The 21051-nt window shown below is 38.1% G+C and overlaps 1 protein-coding gene across 2 annotated transcripts in view; it reads right to left on the reverse strand.

Moving 5' to 3' along the window:
• Nucleotides 1-7985: 7985 nt before the first annotated feature.
• The window catches only part of RAB6A (RAB6A, member RAS oncogene family), an 87161-nt gene continuing 74095 nt past the window's right edge, over nucleotides 7986-21051 (reverse strand). For both annotated transcript variants that reach the window (XM_055423648.2, XM_055423647.2), the window contains exons 7-8: nucleotides 11033-11099; nucleotides 7986-10027 (exon numbers count right to left, since the gene is read on the reverse strand). In XM_055423648.2, the coding sequence (XP_055279623.1) occupies nucleotides 9963-10027; nucleotides 11033-11099 (132 nt within the window). In that variant the 3' untranslated portion in view covers nucleotides 7986-9962. The remainder of the gene's footprint in view (nucleotides 10028-11032; nucleotides 11100-21051) is intronic.

Here is a 21051-nt window from a genome sequence, read left to right on the forward strand (position 1 = left end):
CAAAATAGGGAATGGTGGAAAGCCAATTAGATTGGGAACTCCATGCAAAGAGAGCAGAGCTCAGAAATGCGAGGAACTTGCCCACCATCTTTGGAAATGGTGAGAAAGACAGAGAACTCAAACGGGTTCATGGGTTTGCCTGGGTTTCTCGTCTTCCCCAAAGCCATCAGAAGTATCCTTCAGTTCAACTGCGGCCAGCAAATCTGTTTAAAAAACAAAATTCAGCTGAGTAAATTTGAAGCTAATTGGCTTTATTCAGTGATCCATTAATAATAACCCATCTAGTGGATAGAAAGGAACTCTGAGGACCTGTACAAAACAGAAGGCTTTTATAGGCAACAGGGGGTGGGGAAAAAAAAGTTTCTAGTGAAGAATGGATTGACTTTCCTAGAGGGGACAAGTAGGATCTATTGGGTGGGTTATCTCTGTAGTGCTGACCAGGTAATTCCAGGTCAAGTGGTTAAAGGTCACATTCAAGAAGCTGAAAGTGCAATTAGATTAGGTATTAAGCCCTGTTGACATGTGGCTTAGCGCAAGTGACTCCATTTTGGGTTTGCTGTTTCTAACATGTGAGAAGAGAGAAATGATTTAAAAGGTGGGCTTCTTAGGACTGCCCTGGCAGTCCAGTGGTTAAGATTCTGTGTTTCCACTTCAGGGAGTGCAGATTTGATCCCTGTGAGTGGAACTAAGATACCTGATGCCATGTGGTGCACTGAAATGAAATGAAAATAATAAAAAGGTGAAATTCTTAATCAAAGGGAAAACAGGAACTTGAAATTTGAAAAATTCTCAGCCTATTCATATTGAATAAGAGAGTTCATTTAAGAGAGACTGCAAAGGGTGTGGCAGGATTTGGTAAGATTTATACGGCACTACCATTTCAACAGAAGCTAGGAGCTATTCTAGACAATGGGGAGACTGGTTGATCATCTAAAAACAGGACCTATTGTCTAAGGCAATAGAAGAATGACCCCGAAGGCATTGCCATCACAGTCTCAAACTGAAAGGGCATATAAGGGCAGATAAATTTCAAAGGAGGGGCTTCTGCTGCATGGTACCCTTTCACATCGCAGGCTCTGATCCCCAAACTTCTGGCATCGAGCCCCTCAGCTGCCCTCGGTGTAGTGCAGGCCATGGTGGCAGTTCTTTCAGAGGGCACAGTTGGTAAATCTTGGCAGTGTCCACAGTACTAGGTGTAGCTATGTCCACCCAGATTCCAAAGAATGGACCCTTCTGGGCCTCTGGTGTGCAACTCCGTCAGAGAACCACTTTAGGGTACAGCAGAGAGCTCCTCCGATGGCAAAGCCCAGCAGAGTTGTGGGGGTGCGGCTGCTCTCAAACCCCCAAACTGGTAGAGCCAGTTTAAGAGTGTGAGATTCCACTTCCAGAGCCACAAACACAGGATTCCAACCCACAAGAGCTGGGGTGTGGCCACTCCAGTTAGTCCAAAGTGCATGTCCCTGCCCCAGTGTACCTTAAGGTTTTAGACTTGCTTAGGACTTGTTACCCCTTTCTTCTTTTGTTTAGCCATGCCACGTGGCTTGTGGGATCTTAGTTTCCTGACCAGGAATTGACCTGGGGCCCTCAGCAGTGAAAGCGTTAAGTCCTAACCACTGGACCGCAAGGGAATTCCTTTCTCCTTTTTGAAGTAGGAATGTCTATCCTATGCCTGTCCCACCATTGTATTTTGGAAGCACATAACTTGTTTGACTTAATGAGTTCATAAGTTGAATCAACACTGAATCTCACCCTTGGAAAAAAATTAATAAACAGAAGCGTCAGAGTCAGAAGACCAGAAGAGGGAGCTCTCAGACCCTGCAATGATAGTCTTTACCCTGGCAAGGAATCAGCCAATGAAAAGCCATGAACTTTCTCATAGTCCTACTAACTTTTTTCCCCACTAAAAAAGCATTCTCTTTCCCTTGCCATGCAGGGACTTGCACAAGTTGCAGATCCCAAACTACAATTCTCTGCTGATTCTGAATAAAGCCTTTTTTTCCACCACCACACCTCCCCCCCTCCAGAGAAGTAACTCACAGTCTGTCTGTTTTAGGTCAACACCCATTTCTAATTTGGATGAGGCTGGTGGCTCAGACAGTAAAGAACCTGCCCGCAAAGAAGGAGCCCGGGTTCAATCCCTGGACCACGAAGATCCCCTGGAGAAGGGAGTGGGTACCCACTCCAGTATTCTTGCCTGGAGAATTCCATGGACAGAGGGGCCTGGCAGGCTACAGTCCATGGGGTTGCAAAGAGTAGGACATGACTGAATGACTAACAATTTCACAGATTTAGGCTTTAGAGTCAATACTTGAACAGGTAGATTTTGGGGCTACTGGGATGGAATGAATGTATTTTTCACGTGAGAAGCATATGAATTTTGGATCGTCAGGGGCAGAATGCTATGGTCTGAAAGTTTGTGTCCCTCCAAAATTTTATACATTAAATCCTCCAAAAGATGATGGTATTAGTAAGCAGGGCTTTGGCACATGCTTAAGTCATGAGGGTGGAACCTTCATGAACAGGACTACTTATAAAAGGGATTCCAGAGAGATCCCTCATGCCTTTCATCCTGTGAGATCATTGCAAAAAGGTGATGGCAATGAACTAGCACCTCGCCAGAGATCACACTGGTGCTTTAATTTTGTACTTCTCAATCTCCAGAACTGTAAGCAGTAAATTTTCTGTTGCTTATAAATTGCCCAGTCTGTGGTATTTTGTTATAGCAGCCTGAATAGACTAATATAGAAAAGACATATGTTCATGGACTGGAAGACTTAAGATTACAAATTACCCAAAGTGATGAGAACGAAGAAGCAAGACTCACACTTCCAGACTTCCAAGTATACCACAAAGCTACAGTAATGAAAACAGTGTGGTAATGCATAAGGACAGACACATAACAGATAATACAGAAATAAACTCTCACATATATGGTCACTTTTCAACAAGAGTGTGAAGACCATTCAATGAGGAAAGGACAGTCTTCAACAAACGTTGCTATGAAAACAGTATTTATATGCAAAAAAGAATGAAGTTGGACCCTTATGTTATGCCATTTACAAAAGTAACTCTGATCAAAGATCTAAGCTTTAAGAGCTAAACTATAAAACTGTTGCTGCTGCTGCGTCACTTCAGTCGTGTCCAACTCTGTGTGACCCCATAGACAGAAGCCCACCAGGGTCCCCTGTCCCTGGGATTCTCCAGGCAAGAACACTGGAGTGGGTTGCCATTTCCTTCTCCAATGTGTGAAAGTGAAAAGGGAAAGTGAAGTCACTAAGTCGTGTCCTACCCTTAGCGACCCCATGGACTGCAACCTACCAGGCTCCTCCATCCAGGGGATTTTCTAGGCAAGAGTACTGGAGTGGCTTGCCATTGCCTTCTCCGATATAGTCACTAGCTGTCTGTTAATGAAAGAACTGTTAGAACATAGGAAATAATCTTCATGATATTGGATTTAGCAAGGATTTTTCTGATATGACACCAAAACCATAAGCAAAAAAGAAAAAAGATAATTGGACTTGATTAAAATTTAAAACTTATACACCAGAGGACACTATTTGAGAATGAAAAGAAAACCCATAGAATGGGAGGAACTATTTGTAAATCCATATATCAAATTAATATCTAGACTATATGAAGAATTCCTAACAGCAACAAAAAATATTAATAAACCACCCAATTTGAAAATGGTTAAAGGACTTCAATAGACATACCTCCAAAATCTCTCAGTAAAACAGCCTGCAAGGAACTTAGAATGTATACAAATGACAAGTAAGCAAGATGTTCACCATCATTAGTCATTAAAGAAAAGTAAATCAAAACCACAAAGAGACAGATACCAATACATGCCTATTAGGATGGCTATCATTTAAAAAATCAGAACATGAAGTGTTGAGGATGTGGAGAAATTGGAACCCTCATGTACTGCTTGAGAATATAAAACTGTGTTGATGTTGCGAAAAGTAGTTTAGCATTTCTTCAAAAAGTTAAATATAGAATTATCACACGATCCAGCAATTCCATTCCTAGGTTATATACTAAAAAGAAGTGAAAATAGAGACTCAGAGACTGGTACACTAACGTTCACAGCAGCATTATTTAAAATAGCCAAAAGACAGAAACAACACAAGTGTCCATCAGTAGTGGATGAATGAGCAAACAAAATATTGTGCATACAATGGGATATTAGTCAGGCACAAAAGGAAATCTGATACACGTTACAACATGAACTCTGAAAACATCATGCTAAGTGAAGGAAGCCAGACACAAAGGACAAATGTGATTCCACTTATATATGGTACCCAGAATAGGCAAATGAACAGATAGCAGAATAAAGGTTACTAGGGACTGAGGAAAGGGAGAAATGGATTATTGTTTAGAATAGTTTGCATTTACTAGAATTTTGTATAAGTGAAAACATACATACTTTTTTGAATAACTTTTTCTAATGATAATTTTCAGAGAGTCATCTACGTTGCGGGTATCAGCAGTTCCTTCTGCGTTATTGTATATGATTCCATAGTATGTGCCATGATTTGTTTACATAGCCACTTTTTGATGGACATTTGGGTTATTTCTAGTTCTTGCCTAAAACAAGCAAAACTGCTATGAACATTTGTGTCCAAGTCTTTGCATAGAAACAAGCATTCATTTCTTGTGGGTAAGTACTTAGGTGTGGAATGGCCATTTATATAAATGTTTAACTTTTAAAGAAATTTCCTGTTTTTCCAAAATTTCAGATAGCTGAGTATGAGAATTCCAGTTGCTCATCTTCACCTACACCTGGTATGACCAATCTTTTTAATTTTAGCCTGATATGTATGTATTTCATTGTATTTTTAATTTGCATTTCTCAAATGACTAATGATGCCAAACATTTTTCATGTTTTTTTCCCCCTATCAACTTATGAGAGTTCATGTATTTTGAATACTAGTCCTTTATCAAGCTTGCAATCTACAAATATTTTCTCAATCTGTAGTTTACTTTTTGTTCAGTGTGTTTCAGGCTGCCTAATTAAGAACCTCAGTTCCTCATTGACTAGAGGCTGCCCTCAACTCATTGGTGGGTCTCTCCACAGGCAGCTCAATGTGGTAGATTGCTGCATACAAGCAAATGAGGAGTCAGATTGTGGGGACAAGACAAATGCCACAATCTTTCATAATCTAACCTTCAAAGTGATGATGCAATCCTTGCTGTATTCTATTCCTTAGATGCAAGTCACCAGGTGCAGACTACATTCTAGGGGAAAGGATAATGAAATGTATGAATATGAATACTAGAGGCAGATATACCATTTCAGAAACTGCTTTCAGAAGATACATAGATGCCTATACAAATACTATTTTCAAAATTCTTTGTCTTTAGGACTTTATAATTCTTCTTGGTTTTTATCTTCCTGGAATTTCTGAATGTTGCTATGTATATTATTCTATTCCTAATCCTGTATGCAGGTCAGGAAGCAACAGTTAGAACTGGACATGGAACAACAGACTGGTTCCAAATAGGAAAAGGAGTACGTTAAGGCTGTATATTGTCACCTTGATTATTTAACTTATATGCAGAGTACATCATGAGGAACGCTGGGCTGGAAGAAGCACAAGCTGGAATCAAGATTGCTGGGAGAAATATCAATAACCTCAGATATGCAGATGACACTACCCTTATGGCAGAAAGTGAAGAGGAACTCAAAAGCCTCTTGATGAAAGTGAAAGAGGAGAGTGAAAAGGTTGGCTTGAAGCTCAACATTCAGAAAACAAAGATCATGGCATCTGGTCCCATCACTTCATGGGAAATAGATGGAAAAAGTGGAAACAGTGTCAGACTTTATTTTTTTGGGCTCCAAAATCACTGCGGATGCTGATTGCAGCCATGAAATTAAAAGACGCTTGCTCCTTGGAAGGAAAGTTATGACCAACCTTGATAGTATATTAAAAAGCAGAGACATTACTTTGCCAACCAAGGTCCGTCCAGTCAAGGCTATGGTTTTTCCCGTGGTCATGTATGGATGTGAGAGTTGGACTGTGAAGAAAGCTGATCGCCGAAAAATCGATGCTTTTGAACTGTGGTGTTGGAGAACTCTTGAGAGTCCCTTATACTGCAAGGAGATCCAACCAGTCCATTCTAAAGGAGATCAATCCTGGATGTTCATTGGAAGGACTGATGCTAAAGCTGAAACTGCAATACTTTGGCCACCTCATGCAACGAGTTGACTCACTGGAAAAGACTCTGATGCTGGGAAAGGTTGGGGGCGGGAGGAGAAGGGGACGACAGAGAATGAGATGGCTGGATGGCATCACCGACTCTGTGGATATGAGTTTGGGTGAACTCCAGGAGTTGGTGATGGACAGGGAGGCCTGGCATGCTGTGATTCATGGGGTCGCGGAGAGTCGGACACAACTGAGCGACTGAACTGAACTGAATCTTTATTTTTCTATTTCTTTGCTGTCTAATGAAAGAGTTCCTCAATTTAATTTGCTAATTCAATCAATGCAATCCAGTCTACTACTTACATCTATTTTTTATTTCAGCTATTATATTTTTCATTTAATAGTTGTATTTTTGGTTATTTTTGACTCTTGCTCCACTTATTACCATTATTTCTTTAATATTTGTCATGCCATTTAAATTATTGGTTGTCTTTTCAAGTATTTCTGCTTCAAATGGTATTCACTTTTTCTTCTGTAGCAGTGTTCAGATATCCAACTACTCTAGCTTATGAGTCCAAATTCTCCTAGGGTTTGGGCTATAACTCTGGGAAAGTACACTGGGCAAGAGCCAAAGACCAGAATGTCAAGTATTAAGGTAGGGAAGGTACAAACCTTGACACAGCTTTCTAGGAACCACAAGACCACATGTAACTGTTTCCATTAAGTTTCATCCCACCAAACCAAACCTTTAAATCCAGTCTAGAAAGAAGCAACTCTTGCAGGAGGCAGTCTCCCTAGATTACAGAGCACTAACTGATATTTTCAAAGGATAAAGAGTGAGTGAAAGGTCTAAGGTAGGTAAGTTATTTCCCACCTAGGTTCATCCTCACTACTCAAGGATTTTTTTTTTTTTTTGCCATACCGTACAGCTTGTGGGATTCTCAGTTTCCTGATCAGGGATTAACCTGGGCCATGACAGGGAAAGCCCAGAATCTTAATCACTAGATCACCAGGGAAGTCCCTCTCACAGATTCTATTCTGCCCTGACTTCATCCCTGTGGATATCTGCACCTGTAATCTAGGTTGTGGCCTCCATTTCTATAGTAATGGGGCTAGTTGTGGTTTGCCCTAAGGCAGGGATCAGCCCTTTCTGCTGTAAAAGATAATAAATATTTTTGGCTTTTGGGGCCATAAAGTCAGTTACAACTACTCAACCCAATCTTTGTAAGTGGGTATGACCGAAGTCTAACAAAATTTAATTTAAAAACAGGTTGCAGGTTGGGTTTGGTGGAAGGGTAGTTTGTCACTCCTGTCTTAAGGCAAAGGTGGAGTTAAGGGTGAGTTGGCATAAGCAGAACTTAAACTGCTTTCCTTAAGACATCTTATCATTGCCTCCACCAGTGACCCTATCTTTCAAGTTGCAGCCACTTTCCCTCATGCTCAACAGCTGAAAAGAGTCTTCTGATTCCCCTAAGGTTTCTCAGTTTGTTGTTAATTATCTGGATTCCATGTTCCCTTTATAGTCCTTGGGAAGAAGTAAGTAGCACATGGTAATTCATTACTTTGGCAGGAATGGGAAACCAAGTCAATAATTGTTTTCTTTTGTGTTTATTTATACATTTTTTTGGCAGCAAAACTTTATTAAACAGAAAATCTGCACTATGAACACACTTCACTGCTTCTGTTGGAGAACCCCAAGCCAAATAAAAAGACCAATATTAAAAGCAGCATTAACTGGTTACTGCCTTAAAGATACATCAAATGCTACAGTGTAGGAAGACAATCATCCCCATATCAGAAATCACAACTTCTTCCAAATAAAGAATATGACCGACCCATCTGCCATATTGAATTGATATTTATTTCAGGACATGCCATGTCAAAATAAAACAAAAGAGTCAATCCTTGCCTTTAACAATAATATTGTATTATAAAAGCACTTTACAACTCCATCCCATCTTTGAGTACAAGTTACTGGGGTATATGGGCTAATGATTATCTGAAAGCATTTCTCTATTCAGACCCATAATCCAAGTGCTCTCTGAATATTATAAGGTGATATAGTAAGTGGGAAGTGGAGGAGGAAGAGGAAAGAGAGGGGAATAAGGTTCTCCCAGTTAAGGGCTTTGTTGCAATGAGGGGATAAGGAAGTATGAAGATATTTTTGCTGTCTTTTCATCCTTATACTGTGTTAAGTAATGCTTACAACATAAATTCAGCAGGCTTTTCCTGAGCTGTAACTCAGAAATTTACTTCCTGCAAACAATGTATTTACAAATGTGTTTATTAACTTACACAGCAATCTCACAATAACTAGTAAAGATTAAAATGGTGCACTCCTAGTATATTTGTTTGCAGTGTTTTAAGGGAAATACATATTGCCATTGTGATGAAGCTCTAAAGACTGAATAAAACATCTAAAAACTCAAAGTAGTTAAAAAAGGCAAAGAAATAAATATCAAAGAAAAAAGATTAATTGTAGCTTAAATATAAAACCAAATCACTAATTAACCAAACTATACAGATCTAATAAAAAGCAAAACCAGGTTGAGAGAACCAACATAAAAAGAAATGCTGAAAAATAAGGCATAAATCTGCATAATGTTAAGTTTTATTTTCATTCTCTTTTCCCTCTTCTATGTATGCTTGTTCAGATCTGCCTCTAAGGGCTTATAAGAAAACTTTCCATCTTCAGTTTGATCTCAAATGTCCTGGGCAAAGTATTTGCTATTCTGCTGAAGATTCTACAGTTGGTAAGCTTTAGATATCATTGTTTCCACTTGTTACAGCGGTTTTGATCAAGATGCCAAATTTAAATTCTTGCTCTGGTTCTTCTTAAAGGAATTTGATTTCTACAGTGACTTGCCTGCATAACATTTTTAAAAAAAGAAACAAAGGAAGAAATAAAGAAACTCAAGAGAAATCTATTGCTTAAAAAAGTCTTCTTTTTCAATCAGAACTCTATTTTGACAATTTTAAAATCTTGGGAGAATTAGCTCTTCAGTTCAGTTCTATTTAAAACTTGTTCTGAAGCACTTTTACTTTTCTCTCCCAGAGTCTAACATGTGAAAGGATCATTTGTTTTGGTCAGAAATATATTTTATGTTCATTTACTTATAAGTACTTAGTATGGTCATTAGGACTCATTCTGAAGACACATCGGAAACCCTTTCCTTATTCCAGCACTGCCTTCCATGATAGCTGAGTTTTGACCTCAATTAGGTATAAGTAATTTATATCAGTGCTCAAGAATAATTTTGGATATCTTGGCTCAAGGTCTAGAGCAAGTGATATCACTAAAATACAAGGTAATTCCAGTGGGCTTGGTCTGACTTGGTCTGGCTTTGCCTCCTTTTGTTAGTTTTGAGGGAGGGTGGGTAGGAGTAGGAGATGGGGTAAAGGAGAAGTGAGTACAGCAGGGAGAGATCCAGTAAGTCAGCATAGGCAAGTGCTCCTATGAATAACTGTTCTGTAACCAAGCCATATACTGTTGAGAGTTCCATCATTTTGAAGTACATTCTCATAACATTAAAAATGAAAAACAATGTTAAGAAAATGTATCTAATTTTAAAGTTATCACTGGAATATGCTGGAATCATTTGGCTTTTTGTAAAATATAAATAATGAAGACACTGACTTTTTTGTGCTTGTGAAGCTAATAGATCATCTCCACGATACAGGCAGCAATGATGAATTGCAATATGTTATTACTGAAGGGAAAAGGTTCAAGCCAATATTCACACCGCAGTCAATGAAAAGAGTAAGGGGGCCAAAGCAGTGAGCTTGTGGAGGAAAGCTGAAGATGCCATGGGGGATTAGCAGGAACAGCCTCCTTCGCTGCCTGGCTGCTCCTGAGGCTTTTCCAGTTTTATGTCAATCACTGAAACAAAAGTTAAGGAACCAAAAATGGAGAAGTACAATTCCAATTCTCCTGGACACCAACGATTCTCCCATTCCTATTTGGCTTCAGAGCCTACTCATCCATTATTTCCTATATAGCTAGTCCACCATATGAGGTACTCATATGAAATAAATGTGCTTGTATCTCCTATATGCCGCAAGGTTCCGAACAGGGTTAATTCCTATTTATCGGAATCTATGCTAAGGTAATTATTCTACATGAATAACAAATCATACTAAGATGATGTTCTTTAAGGAATTATCTGTAACAAAAATCTGAAAACAGCCTACAAGAGAGTTCCAACAATAGGGATAGAATTTAACAAACAACTGGGCTTCAACTTGATAGAACACATCATACTATTAATAAAGGCTTATAAAACACATAAATTTAGAAGTGGGAAGAGCTGAATATAAAGTGCTATGAATTCCATGGCTTTTAATAAAAATGTATGCATATAGAAAAACACTAGAAGATAAATATGTGACAAATAAGGAAAATATAAAAACTCTTTTAAATAAATAATTTACATGTGCTTTGTTCTGTCCCCATTTCTGAAAGCAGAGGCTGTGATAAAGCTCCAGACTGAGTGATCTCCTGCCTATTCCAAGTAGAAAGCTCAAATATTAGAAAACACAGGGGGAGAAAGTAAGATATATACTGTGGTGAAAAAGCCTGGAGTCAAGAGGAGTCAAAATTAAGAAGCAGCAGGGTGGGATGCTAAGAGTTTCCTGCTCATTAAAAACCAAGCAGGCAAAACAAACAAATCAAGCAAGCAAACAAACACAAACCCTGTCACTGATTAACTGTAGTGAGCAGCAGGGATAACCAGATTGCATTTACTATAGAAAAACTCAGAGCTTTTTTGCTCCCAAACCAATTCTGAGCTCTAAAAGGCAATGGCATAATATTCCTAAGTCAACCAAGCTGGGCTTTAAAGGCCTATGTTGACAACAAAATTTTCTTATGAAACAAAAAGGATACTGTCTTCTCTGCTTCTGTCCTGTGTGCTTTCCATTCCAGGTAGAGCTGCTGCAACACGTCGGAAGAGCTATGGGGAAAAAAAAGACACAATAATTGGGAGGGGAAATTCAGCAAATGATCTGTTTGTTTTGCCAGTAAAGACCACTGGTTGGCTGAGTTAAAGGATATGGCTTCTGGGTTATTCCTTAGACCTTAGCACAATTAAAACACATTAAAATGTCCATTTATTCTATAAACGAATGCTATATGAAAACCAACATGCCAAACACAAAGAGGAATAAAGATATGATCCTTGCTTTCCAACAATTGAGATTAGACATGAACAAACAGCTAAGAACTAAGCAGTAAAAATATCATTTGAGTCATATAAACAAAGTACTATAGGAATTCAGATTAAGGACAGAATATTAATTTAGTTAAACTGTATAGTGGCATTCCTATCTTATTTATAATGAGTTAGGTTATAAAGTTAGTGTACAGTATAAGAAGGTCAGTCTAGTCAGAAATCACTATCTTAGAAACCACCACACCACACTCAAGTTGGGTGAGATGTTCACTTTGAGAGGCATGTGGGAACAGAAACTGACTGAAGGAAAAAAAGATTTATACTTTTTACTTTGTGCCCAAACCTAGCTATCCACTTACTGGGTAGAATGGCAGGTAAAACTGCCACATTATTTCAATCATTTCTCTTTTTTGTTAGGCATTCAGTGCAAAATTCCTATAAATTAAAATGCACATATGATGTAACTACCTTGTACTAAATAAATAAATAGTTGCTTACTTGAGGCACTGTCTAAAGTTCTCCAGAGACAGAAATGAACAAGATGTGGTTTTTAGATGTAAGGAGTTCACAATTTGGCAAAGGATATAGACTCAAACCATTCCTTGTGATACAATGTTATGAGTGCTATAAACTAAGGAAGTAGAAAATGATAGGTGAACACAGCTGTAAGAAAGCCCTGTTCAAACAGTTGAGAAAAATTCTTAGGCAATGACATTTGAGTTGGGGTTTAAAGATTTCACTTGGTTGAAAACCATACCATGGAAAGCACTCAGAGTTTAAGCGTTCCATAGATGTTGCTGTACTAAAATGAGAAGTAACAGAAAGAAGACCAGAGATGAAAGAATGGAACTGTAAATAATCTGTCTAGGGAAAGAAGTATAGAAAAGAAGCAAATCTTTATCTGTAGGCAATAGCTTGATGGGGTAGGATTAAGGAAGATATGAATAAAAGTATAATCGTCTTGATTCTGTAACATTTAGTAGCATTTTAAAGATGTGCTAAAGTTAGACATTAGCCTCAATATTCAACCAAAATCAGTTATTAGACTTAAAACTGAAGAATGCTTAACATCATTTCTGGTACTCAAGAAATTGTGCATGACCAAAGATCATGCATAATTGTATAAATTACTATCAATCAAATCAACACAACATTAATTGTACAGTGAAGTGAAAGTGAAAGTCACTCAGTCGTGTCCGACTCTTTGCAACCCCATGGACTGTCCATGGAATTCTCTAGGCCAGAATACTGGAGTGGGTAGCCTTTCTCTTCTCCAGGGGATCTTTCCAACCCAGTGATCAAACCCAGGTCTCCTGCATTGCAGGCGGACTTTTACCAGCTGAGCCACAAGGGAAGTCTAAGGATATTGGAGTGGGTAGCCTATCCCTTCTCCAGAGGATATTCCTGACCCAGGAATCGAACAGGGGTCTCTGGCATTGCAGGCAGATTCTTTATCAACTGAGCTATCAGGAAAGCCCATTAATTATTAATTATACAATTAATTAAGCCATTAATTAACTGTCTAAGGCAGGTCCATATGGATTAATATATGAATACTCAGTTTCAAATAAAGATCAACATTCTCTAGATCTAGATACAAGAATAAATATTGCAACAATTAATGTCTGTGAAAGCTGTTAATGTTATGAACAAAAATAACAAAATTTACAAAATCAAAATGAACAGAGAAATACATTGACACATTGAAAATACATTGAAAAGTATTATGCCCTTTCAAAACTAGCAAGTGTTTATAATTAATGCATGCAAAGTTGGACAATAATTCTAGTCTTTTTGAAGTTTTTATGTATTAGTATTAGATAATATCTTAAAAGCAGAAAGCCAACTTTGTCAGCTCAAAATTTTATGCATCAGTAAAATTCTGACACCCATTAAAAATCACTTTTCATCCAGAGGTGAAGAATATAGAGTATGAAGGAAAACATTTTACAGACAATAAGAGAGACTGAAAAAAAAAAAGCGTTCCCTAGCCAAAATCAACTGAAAATAATCATCTATTTAGGGCTGCAAATCAGTATATTGTATAGTGATTACTGGAATAATCTAGCAGCTGACAATGTGGCACTAAATCTTGTATCCCAGAAATTCACTCTATAATGATGATACTCAGTTTTGGCTGCAATGATTTTCAAGAATGGATAGGTAGTCCAGACCAGCTGGAACACACAATATGTAAAAGAATTAGAATGAAGTTATATATATTGAAGGCCAGACTAAGAAAGACCTGCAAAGAATGTGGACTTCATCCTAGCAAAGGAAGATGCTTAAAAAAAACCATGCATTAAGACTTCTATAATTCCAGCATCTTACTATGACTATAAAGTCATATAAATCACATATTGAAAAGAAAAGATACTAAGGTGGATGGCTAAAAACTAAAAGGTGAAGTTTTTATATTCTGGGTAGGTCACTTACTTGACAGGCCATCTTTCTGTTCCTCAATTTTCTTATCTGTAAAATGCACTTAACAGTACACATAACCAACTAGATTACTATGAAAATTAAATGAAATCATTATGTAAACTGCTTAAAGATGATCTGTTATATAAAAGTCTTTCATATACAGTAGCTCTATTTTTATTAGAATAGAGTATCATTCACAACCATCCATGGTCCTGTGGACTATGGGAACAGAATGTTTTTCAAAATGTTATGAAATTCTGCAAGAATTTGAGGACTACAGCAAAACACTAACAGATACAAATTCTGCTTTAGGAAACAATATAAAACTGACAGGAAAAGTGTGGGGGTTGGGAGAAACTGTCTGAAGATATTTAAGCAAAACTGAAATGTCCTTACTTAGGAAAATCCAGAAATTACCCCCAAGATCTCATAGCTTGGTTGGACATGAAATATTTATTTCATTAACTGCCTACCTGTTTATAACCTACATAATCTTTTTGGCTCCAAAGGATATTTTATTACGTGCTAGCTTAGAAATTGAAATTTTATTTTTATGGTGAAGGCACAGAGATCTGTTTACCTTCCATGAAAATGGAATGAAGTTTACAAATTTTGAGACTTTAAAAAAAATTAAAATAAGTTCTAATTAGTGAAAAGCACGTAACTAACGAGGTCTTTCAAGGAGGATATTGTTAGAATTACAGTCAACTACCTATTCTCATAATACATCATCAGTTCAGTTCAGTCACTCAGTCATGTCCGACTCTTTGCGACCCCATGAATCACAGCACGCCAGGCCTCCCTCCACAGTATTTAACGTGTTTACAGTATTTAATGTGTTTATAGAAAGACACAGAATTTGAGCCAAGAAACTCTGGTACTAACTACCTCATTATTACAAGTTTTGTGACCTCAAGGATATAAATTCCTCTAATCCTTAGATTCCTTCTAATAAAAAGGGGGACGGAGTTGTGCAGTTCAAAGATCATACTGATGCTGCTTCTCCTTGGAACATCCTCCCCTACTCCCAAGCCCAATCAGTCTAGCTGACAGATCCTTGAGGATCCATTTCCTGATAATTCCTGAGAAAAACATCCCTAACCCTCTACCAGAATTCTTCAATCCCATCATCTTACAATCAAATACTTCTATATATTCTGATAGCACCCTGTATTTCTTCTTTCAGAACTTTTAATACACTGATTGCAATGGCCTATTTACCTGTCTATCCCTCTAGATTTTAACCACTGGAGGAAAGGCTCATACTTCATCTTTGCTATCCTAGTACATGACATGCAATCGATTTTTTTTTTAATGTTAACTGAAAGAATGGTTAATGCGTGTGAAAACACATTAGAAAACAGAGTACAGTACAAATGATTGTTAGTGCCTTTAACCACTGACTTTTTGAGTTCACTTGCATCTGAATTCTCAGCTAATTCTTTAGGCATGACTATCCATAATACTATTTAGCACATGACCACAGATCTGAGAAAGCCTCTTTTTTTTTAATCAAGTGAAATAAAGAAAAATTAGCAATACTTATGCCCATCAAATTCTCCCAACTCCCAAAAAAGGCAACAAAAGAAATTAATGTATTCAGTTTCTTGTAGAAAATGGAAATATAAAAGGAAATTTAAAATTATATGCAGAGTGACAGAGAAGAAAAACACTGATAAACTTCATCTTGATGAAAAACAAATACCTCTAAGTATCTCCAATCAAATATGAAAAAGAATTTTTTAAAAAAAGTTAGGATTTGACTAACACAAGAAAATATAATGGGAGAAAATGACAAGAGGAACCAGAACAACTGGTAGATCAGAGAAATATGGGCTTCCCCATTGGCTCAATGGTAAAGAAGCCTCCTACAATGAAGGAGACATGGGTTCACTCCCTAAGTTGGGAAGATCCCGCGGAGGAGGAAATGGCAACCCACTCCGGTATTCTTGCCTAGAAAATCCCATGGACAGAGGAACCTGGTGGGTTACGGTCCATAGGGTCACAAAGAGTTGGACATGACTGAGTGAGCACACACGCACACAGAGAAATATACACTTAAAGAAAGCAACAAGCCTCCATTATCTACAAAATTAAATATATTACACACAGAAGAGTAAATAGGTTAACATGATCCCATAGGTTCTTCCCACTGTTTTATTTTTAACTTTGAGAGTAATCAGAACTAAATACTTCAGAAAAGCTTTACTGAAAGGTTATGTGTGAAGTCCTTTGCTCTAGACCAGTAGTTCTCAACACCTATAGTGCATCTGAATTACCCAGGAAACTTAAAAACAAACAAAACACCAGATGCTTGGGTTCCACCCTCAAAGGCAGAGTAAGCTAGTTTGGGGTGGGGCTGGATCTTTAGTGTTTCATTCAAAAATCTCCAGATGATTCTAATGTACTGTTAGGCCAATGCTCTAACAATAACCTGTTAGGAGTCTGAAGTTATCAAGTAAGGCAAGAAAGAAGCTAATACTGAATGTTTAACTTCACATATTTTCTTTTTTATCCTTGCAGTAACTTGTAAGGAAGGTATTAATATCCTCATTTTACAGAAATCTAAGGCTAAAGAGAGTATTTGCCATTCACCAAATGAATAGCAGAGCCAAGATTCTAAAGTTCTTTTTTTTCCTATTATCTTATGTTGCCTAGTATAAATGGAAGTTGTTTCTTCTGTGGGAAGAGCTGTGTTAATAAATAGCTAACAATTGATTCTGGGTATAGGAATTTGCTAGTTATTTCTCAGTAAATACAAGTGAGAGGATTTTTAAAAAATATTACCAACAGTACTGACCCTATAGTTAGTCAACTGTCATTTCTAATTTAGCAGACGCCTCTGTAAGCATATTTTTGGCATTTAAGAAATAGATTTTCCTTTAATAATTTAAAACAGCTTAAACCTCTAGAGTTTTCTCCTTCTTGTCTTTTACATATATTTATGTAAGGGTTGAACTTGGTTTTTGTAAAGCACTTTCTTGGCCCATTTTCGGATGTCTTAAGTTTAGTATAAGTTAGTGACGTTGACCTTTTTAATTGACCCTTTTAACTGAAATATTTTGGAGGAGAACTAAATTTTTCAAATACATTGATTAAAAGCTATAGGTAAAAATTTTAAGTTACAGAAAATGGATTAAATTTTTATGTCTGGGTTCAAATTCTAGCTTCAGCTATAATCTTAAGCAAGTCACTGACCCACTAAAACTTTGGTTTCCTCTCACTGAGATGGATATACCTATCTACTTCACAGGGATACTGTGAGAATAACTTAAATCAACACTTGGTATATTAAGTGGTGCAGATGCTGATTGCAGCCATGAAATTAAAAGGCACTTACTCCTTGGAAGGAAAGTTATGACCAACCTTGATAGTATATTAAAAAGCAGAGACATTACTCTGCCAACAAAGGTCCATCTAGTCAAGGCTATGGTTTTTCCCGTGGTCATGTATGGATGTGAGAGTTGGACTGTGAAGAAAGCTGATCGCCGAAGAATCGATGCTTTTGAACTGTGGTGTTGGAGAAGACTCTTGAGAGTCCCTTGGACTGCAAGGAGATCCAACCAGTCCATTCTAAAGGAAATCAATCCTGGGTGTTCATTGGAAGGACTGATGCTAAAGCTGAAACTGCAATACTTTGGCCACCTTATGCGACGAGTTGACTCACTGGAAAAGACTCTGATGCTGGGAAAGGTTGGGGGCGGGAGGAGAAGGGGACGACAGAGGATGAGGTGGCTGGATGGCATCACCGACTCTGTGGACATGAGTTTGAGTGAACTCCGGGAGTTGGTGATGGACAGGGAGGCCTGGCGTGCTGTGATTCATGGGGTCGCGGAGAGTTGGACACGACTGAGCGACTGAACTGAACTGAACACATAGTAGCTGGGTAATTTGGAGAAAACTGTAATTTCTGTGTCTCTGATCTTCTAAAATCAGGACAAAAATAGCAGCAGACTTAGAGGACTGTTAATGGATTCATTCTTGTATTCAACAAAAATCTAAGCATTTATATACTGTATGTAAAGTACTTGGTAAGAAGACAACAAAGAAATGTTTTAAACTTAATATTTATGATTTATGACAAGTATTTATACAATGTCTTTTACTATATGCTAATTGCTCTTCTTTCTTGGAGTATCATCTGTATTTAATGTAGCTAAATCAAATATACTCCTTTTTTTTTTTTTGGCTGAGCCATACAGCATGTGAGATTTTAGTTCCCTGAGCAGGGATTGAACCCATGTCCCCTGCATTGGAAGTGTGGAGTCTTAATCACTGGACCATCAGGGAAGTCCTCAAATATACTTCTCAAGGATTTAACTTTTTTCATGGCATTAAAATAATTATTTATTTATTTGGCTGCACCAGGTCTTAGTTGTAGCACACAGGATCTAGTCCCCAGACAGGGATTGAACTTGGGGCCCCTGTGTGGGGAGCACGTAGTCTTAGCTACTGGACCACCAAGGAAGCCCATTTTGCGACATTTATAAACAAAATCTTCCTTGATCATCCTATCTGAATATGATCTTATTTATTTATGCAACAAATACATATCCTTGTGTCACTATTCATTTTACATCTCAATAATTATGTGAATCTTACCATCATGTAGCATTTGTATCTTTTATCATATACTTCCTACCTTTCACTACACAGAGAAGGAAATGGCAACCCACTCCAGTATTTTTGCCTGGAGAATCCCATGGACAGAGAAGCCTGGCGGGCTACAGTCCACAGGGTCGCAAAGAGTCGGACACGACTGAGCGGCTTCACTTTCACTACACAGATTTCATGAGAATGTGATTCTTTTCCTCAGCTATAAATGTTTTGAAGTCGAGAACCATATTTTATATCACTTTATATTCTCCAAAGAACCTACAATGGTAATACACACTGTAGGCACTTGATACTTGTGGAATAAGGTATGTGATAAAGTACAAGATTAAGATCTGCTATGAGTCAAGAACTATGGTTGACATGGGATATGGCGGTGTGGAAGAGACACCATCCCTGCTGCTGCTGCTGCTAAGTCCCTTCAGTCGTGTCCGACTCTGTGTGACCCCATAGACAGCAGCCCACCAGGCTCCCCCGTCCCTGGGATTCTCCAGGCAAGAACACTGGAGTGGGTTGCCATTTCCTTCTCCAATGTGTGAAAGTGAGAAGTGAAAGTGAAGTTGCTCAGTCATGTCTGACTCCTAGCGACCCCATGGACTGCAGCCTACCAGGATCCTCCATCCATGGGATTTTCTAGGCAAGAGTACCGGAGTGGCTTGCCATTGCCTTCTCCGACACCATCCCGGCTGCTGCTAAGTCACTTCAGTCGTGTCCGACTCTGTGTGACCCCATAGACGGAAGCCCACCAGGCTCCCCCGTCCCTGGGATTCTCCAGGCAAGAACACTGGAGTGGGTTGCCATTTCCTTTTCCAATGTGTGAAAGTGAAAAGTGAAAGTGAAGTCGCTCAGTCGTGTCCGACCCTTAGCGACCCCACGGACTGCAGCCTACCAGGCTCCTCCATCCATGGGAAATTCTAGGCAATAGTACTGGAGTGGCTTGCCATTGCCTTCTCCGGACACCATCCCTACCAATGCTTAAAGTAAGTATGTCTTCTCAGCACATATAAAATAATTTTTTTCATATAAACATGCAACTCTACTATGAATAGTACACAAGTTTTCACTGAGTTGTTAGTGCTGATGCCCATCAGTTATCATTAATTTCCCAAAAAGTCCTCCTCTTTCAAACAAATCTTTTTCTTCTGATAAGCACTGATGATTTTAGAAGAGAAAAATCAAGCAGTGTTTCAGTTCTGTTTCATTTGACAGTAATGCAAAATTACAGAATATATAGCAAGAAGGGTAACACCCACACACTGAATACTAAAAGAATGTATTAATTATCAGATGAAAAATGAGGTGGAACCTTAAATATTACCTTATCATTACCATTTCCTTCAGCAATTTAAATATGAGACCACTTTCACAAAGAAAACAATATTACTGTGTTTTTTTTAAGAACAAATTTAGAAATAGGGTAAATTTTTCTTAGAGTTAAGTGCTTAAACCAGACTAAAGAGCAAAAGGTTTTAAGCAAAGATCATTTTTAAATAAGAAGAATAAGTAGTAATAATGAGTAGGAATAAATTCATTTTATTTTAAGCCAAAGCTCTCAGGCACTAAGACCCAATTACTTGAACCATGGTTAGACATTAAATGATGCATTAGTGAAATCTCTCGTAGAATTGTTTAAAAAGGAAAACAAGCAATAGAGAAAGCCTATTTTAAGCTTTTATTATATGTATTATAAGCCAGTACATGAGGGAGTGGGGAGGAGGAATCCAATTAGCAGAAAAAACTAAAAAGACATCTCTGTATATGTAAAGTACAACTAGATGGTACCTTTAGTACTGATAAACATGTCTTATATACAGAATGACTTCTGTCTACCTTCGGTGAAAAGGCATGATTTTGTCAAATAAAAGGAGTACAATGCACAATCATCAAAAGGAACTCTGTTTTGCAAACACATGGCTGAATAAATACACACAATGGTTACTGAATATCTCACAAAAGTGATTCCCAATGTGTTCCAGGGTAGTGACTGGACTGTAAAATTTAGCTGGTAAAGCTTTGAATACCAGCACCATTTCTAAATTGTTACTGACCTACAACAAAAACTTGGAAGGAATTTGACATTATTTCTTCAAAATCACTTCTGTTGATATGTTACACATTGACCAAATAATTTACTTCAAAGATCTACTTATATTGATCTTAGATAAGCAACATCATACAGAATCCAGAAGTAAACTAACCTTCAATATTAAATAATACTAAGTATGAACGGAGAAGGCAATGGCACCCCACTCCAGTACTCTTGCCTGGAAAATCCCATGGACGGAGGAGCCTGGTAGGCTGCAGTCCATGGGGTCTCTAAGAGTCAGACGTGACTGAGCGACTTCACTTTCACTTTTCACTTTCATGCACTGGAGAAGGAAATGGCAACCCACTCCAGTGTTCTTGCCTGGAGAATTCCATGGACAGGGGAGCCTGGTGAGCTGCTGTCTATGGGGTCGCACAGAGTCGGACACGACTGAAGCAACTTAGCAGCAACAGCATATACATGCTAAATAGTCTCAGCTATTTCATTTATCAGATATTTTAATTTTTACCCCAGTTCAAGATAGACTCCACTTTTGGTAACAGCACAGCAGCTTGTATAGGACTAACACTCGTGCAGATAGCAATTATTAACTCTGAACAACTATTTGAAGACTTTTAAGAGTAACAAGAGATACAAACGAGGAGTAAT

This window comes from Moschus berezovskii, chromosome 14, assembly GCF_049115385.1.
Source record: "Moschus berezovskii isolate FMDL1 chromosome 14, NW_MosBer_1.0, whole genome shotgun sequence".
Taxonomy (NCBI): Eukaryota; Metazoa; Chordata; class Mammalia; order Artiodactyla; family Moschidae; genus Moschus; species Moschus berezovskii.